Below are 3,830 nucleotides of genomic sequence, written 5' to 3'. Positions count from 1 at the left end.
AGCTTCCGCGTCTCGCTAACTGGCGCCTTTAGTCTTCAAGAAGAGTTCTCTTTCAGGGTGGAGATTTTTGTATCTATTTAGCTCTGTAGGGTCAAAAAAAAAAATAAGGCCTCTTATGCCTCAAAACTGTTTGTTACAGAACTGCATTTATATAATAGTTGAACGGTCACGGATTTTGTAATGTCCTTTTAGGGAAATCTTACTACTATTGAGGTAATTCTGCTTTATGGATGTAACTCATTGAGTTTAAATACGTCCCTTGGCAACATAAGTTCATAGGGAATTGCAAACAACTTTATGGGTTAAGTTGTGTCATTCACTATGAACTTATTTTCAGACTCTAAAAAGAAACAAATTATCAACATTAGGTAAATCCTCATTTTTTGATTATTTGTAATTATCTAATGAGTGAATTCTATTTCTAAATCTGTCTTGAGATGAAGTTGGGGTGTTTTTTTTTACATTGAACCCCTCTAATCTACACTATGCATTTGTAAATGTTGAAATAGTGAACAAAAGAAGAGTTAATTTCATATAAATATCTGTTAAACACAAAAATTTTAAAAAACTATGTTGAAATGTGTTTAGGGGTGATGAAGAGAGTATGGGCTTCCAGGAAATCCCATGGCAAGTTAATCCCTAATTGTATAATATCAAAAACAAAGTTTCTGTAAAGCGACTTTTTGCTTTTAGCTATTTCTATATTTTAATGTTATTGCTATTTGCTTATCATAGGGCAGGGTTTTTTTTACTCGGCAGTGTCATTGTGTTATTTTTGTGCCTTAACAGTCTTGATCAGGTATTGTAATAGAGATTTTGATGATGAGAAGATCCTTATACAGCACCAAAAAGCAAAACATTTTAAATGCCATATATGTCATAAGAAGTTGTACACAGGACCTGGCTTGGCTATACATTGCATGCAGGTAAGGATTTTACTCCTGTATTTAATTTTTACTTGTAGTATGGAAACAACATTGGGAAATTATGAATGTTTATTTCTTTGACAGTTGTAGGATATTTTTGTTGTTTATTGCAAAAGATCATATTAAATGACAAGTCAGCTTAAGAAAACACACCTGTGTTGTTTTTTAATTGATTTCAGAGAGGAAGGGAGAGATAGATAGAAATATCAATATCAATGATGAGAGAGAATCACTGATTGACTGCCTCCTGCACTCCCCACACTGGGGATTGAGCCTGCAACCCCGGGCATGTGCCCTGATTGGGATTTGCACCCGGGACTGACACTGTCCACTGAGCCAAACCAGCTAGGGCAGCACACCTGTTCTTTAGCCATTTAGAAGAGAAACGATTTCTTTATGTTTAGAGTTTTATTGGTATACTAGAGGCCTGGTGTGCAAAAATTCATGCACTGGGTGGGGGGTGGCTTCCCTCAGCCCGGCCTGCATCCTCTCTCAGTCCAGGAGCCCTCTGCGGGTGTCCACCTGCCAGCTTAGGCCCACTCCCCATGGGGAGCAAGCCATTAGTCAGACATCTTTAGCACTGCTGCGGAGGTGGGAGAGGCTCCTGCCACTACTGCTGCGTTGGCTAGCCATGAGCCAGCTTCTGGCTGAGTGGCACTCCCCCTGTGGAAGCGCACTGACCACCAGGGGAACCCCTTAACTAAGTGCCAGGCGGGTAGTTAATCACTTTAACTACGAACAATCACGCTTAAGCTACATAATCTTTACTCCCTGGAATGGAGATAAGAAACGCCCTAACCTTTGGAATAGAAATTGATAGGATTAAAATCAACTGGTATAAATACAGATGTAACAAGACAATAAGACACAGAACTTGGAGTTTCCTGTGGGACGAGGTGGTGGCGGTTGGGTCTGAAGACTGAGCGGTTTCGCCTCCATTTTCCTGCTTATTTTCTCCTCCCTTTTCACTTCGTCCGTGGAGTGCAGTGATGGGTCGCAAGAGGAAGAAGCAGCTGAAGCCATGGTGCTGGTATTGTAATAGAGATTTTGATGATGAGAAGATCCTTATACAGCACCAAAAAGCAAAACATTTTAAATGCCATATATGTCATAAGAAGTTGTACACAGGACCTGGCTTGGCTATACATTGCATGCAGGTAAGGATTTTACTCCTGTATTTAATTTTTACTTGTAGTATGGAAACAACATTGGGAAATTATGAATGTTTATTTCTTTGACAGTTGTAGGATATTTTTGTTGTTTATTGCAAAAGATCATATTAAATGACAAGTCAGCTTAAGAAAACACACCTGTGTTGTTTTTTAATTGATTTCAGAGAGGAAGGGAGAGATAGATAGAAATATCAATATCAATGATGAGAGAGAATCACTGATTGACTGCCTCCTGCACTCCCCACACTGGGGATTGAGCCTGCAACCCCGGGCATGTGCCCTGATTGGGATTTGCACCCGGGACTGACACTGTCCACTGAGCCAAACCAGCTAGGGCAGCACACCTGTTCTTTAGCCATTTAGAAGAGAAACGATTTCTTTATGTTTAGAGTTTTATTGGTATACTAGAGGCCTGGTGTGCAAAAATTCATGCACTGGGTGGGGGGTGGCTTCCCTCAGCCCGGCCTGCATCCTCTCTCAGTCCAGGAGCCCTCTGCGGGTGTCCACCTGCCAGCTTAGGCCCACTCCCCATGGGGAGCAAGCCATTAGTCAGACATCTTTAGCACTGCTGCGGAGGTGGGAGAGGCTCCTGCCACTACTGCTGCGTTGGCTAGCCATGAGCCAGCTTCTGGCTGAGTGGCACTCCCCCTGTGGAGCACTGACCACCACCAGGGGGCAGTTCCTGCATTGATTTTTTTTCCCCCCCCCCCCCCCCCCATCAGTGTGCATCATAGCGACCAGTTCTGCCATTGGGGTCAATTTGCATATTGCCCATTTATATAGGAGGACTAGAGGCCCGATGCACAAAATTCGTGCAAGGAGCTCAGCCCTCACAGCCCTGGCTTTGTCCAGACAACCTTCTGGATGGTCATTCTGCTGTTCAGTCTAATTAGCATATTAGCTCATTATTATATATGATTATTATATATGATAGGATATTTTTAAATTATTATCTTTCATTCTAGGTTAGATTGGTGACAGGTTGAGATCACAAGATATATCTCAGCACTTGAGTTAAAAAAGCAGGGATCAATGATTTAAATTTGTGGGCAGTCTCACCAGTTCTCATCCCATAAGAATTAGTACATAATTAGCTGCCATTACTGCCATTGAAGGATTTGTTATAATCTGTTGCCTGGGGCCAGGTTTATATCAAGAATTTATTCCCGCATCTCTTTGGAGTGGTATTATTTCATTTAATAGTTTCTTGGTTTCTTGAATCCTTTTACTAGTAGGTAAGGAGAACTTTGTAATTTTTAAAGATCTCATGAGTACCATTATGTGTTCTACTTTTGCCAGTTTTAGAGCTGCCTGAATTTTTGCCTAATTGGACCTTAGAAAGTTCTGAGATGAGCAAATCTTTGTTTATTGAAAAATACTGTTGGTAGGAAGCAGGGAGATAAAATAGGATGTTGCTCTCCCGAGTTTAAAAAAAATAAGTTTATATAGCTCCTCTTCGCCCTAGTTACATCACTACAACAGTTTAACATCTATTCAGAAATATTTGAGAGCCTACTACATACTTAGACAGTCACTAAGTCCTATGTAGCTATTCAAAGAACTAAAATTCCATTTGCCATGGCCGGTTTGCCTAATGGTTAGAGCATTGGCCCACAGACCAAAGGGTCAAGGGTTCAATTTCCGGTCATGGTTGCAGGTTCAATCCCCAGTGGTTGCGGCAGGAGTGCACCCATTGATGTGTGTCATCTCCCCCCTCCCCCCTCTTTTTAAA

At 41.4% G+C, this 3,830-nt stretch overlaps 1 protein-coding gene across 8 annotated transcripts in view; it reads left to right on the top strand.

The window, feature by feature from the left end:
* The window catches only part of ZNF207 (zinc finger protein 207), a 20,956-nt gene that overhangs the window by 827 nt on the left and 16,299 nt on the right, over nucleotides 1-3,830 (top strand). For 5 of the 8 annotated variants that reach the window (XM_014548844.1, XM_014548845.1, XM_014548847.1 and 2 more), the window contains exon 1: nucleotides 1,901-2,083. In XM_014548844.1, coding sequence (XP_014404330.1) covers nucleotides 1,916-2,083 — 168 coding nt within the window. In that variant the 5' untranslated portion in view covers nucleotides 1,901-1,915. Of the gene's footprint in view, nucleotides 1-799; nucleotides 927-1,900; nucleotides 2,084-3,830 lie in introns of those variants that run through there. The other 3 variants (XM_014548846.1, XM_014548848.1, XM_014548841.1) reach the window with 1 other exon arrangement.

This window comes from Myotis brandtii, unplaced genomic scaffold, assembly GCF_000412655.1.
Source record: "Myotis brandtii unplaced genomic scaffold, ASM41265v1 scaffold523, whole genome shotgun sequence".
NCBI classification, from domain to species: Eukaryota; Metazoa; Chordata; class Mammalia; order Chiroptera; family Vespertilionidae; genus Myotis; species Myotis brandtii.
Note: the sequence above shows the minus strand (reverse complement) of the source record. Positions and strands in the feature narration are given on the sequence as shown.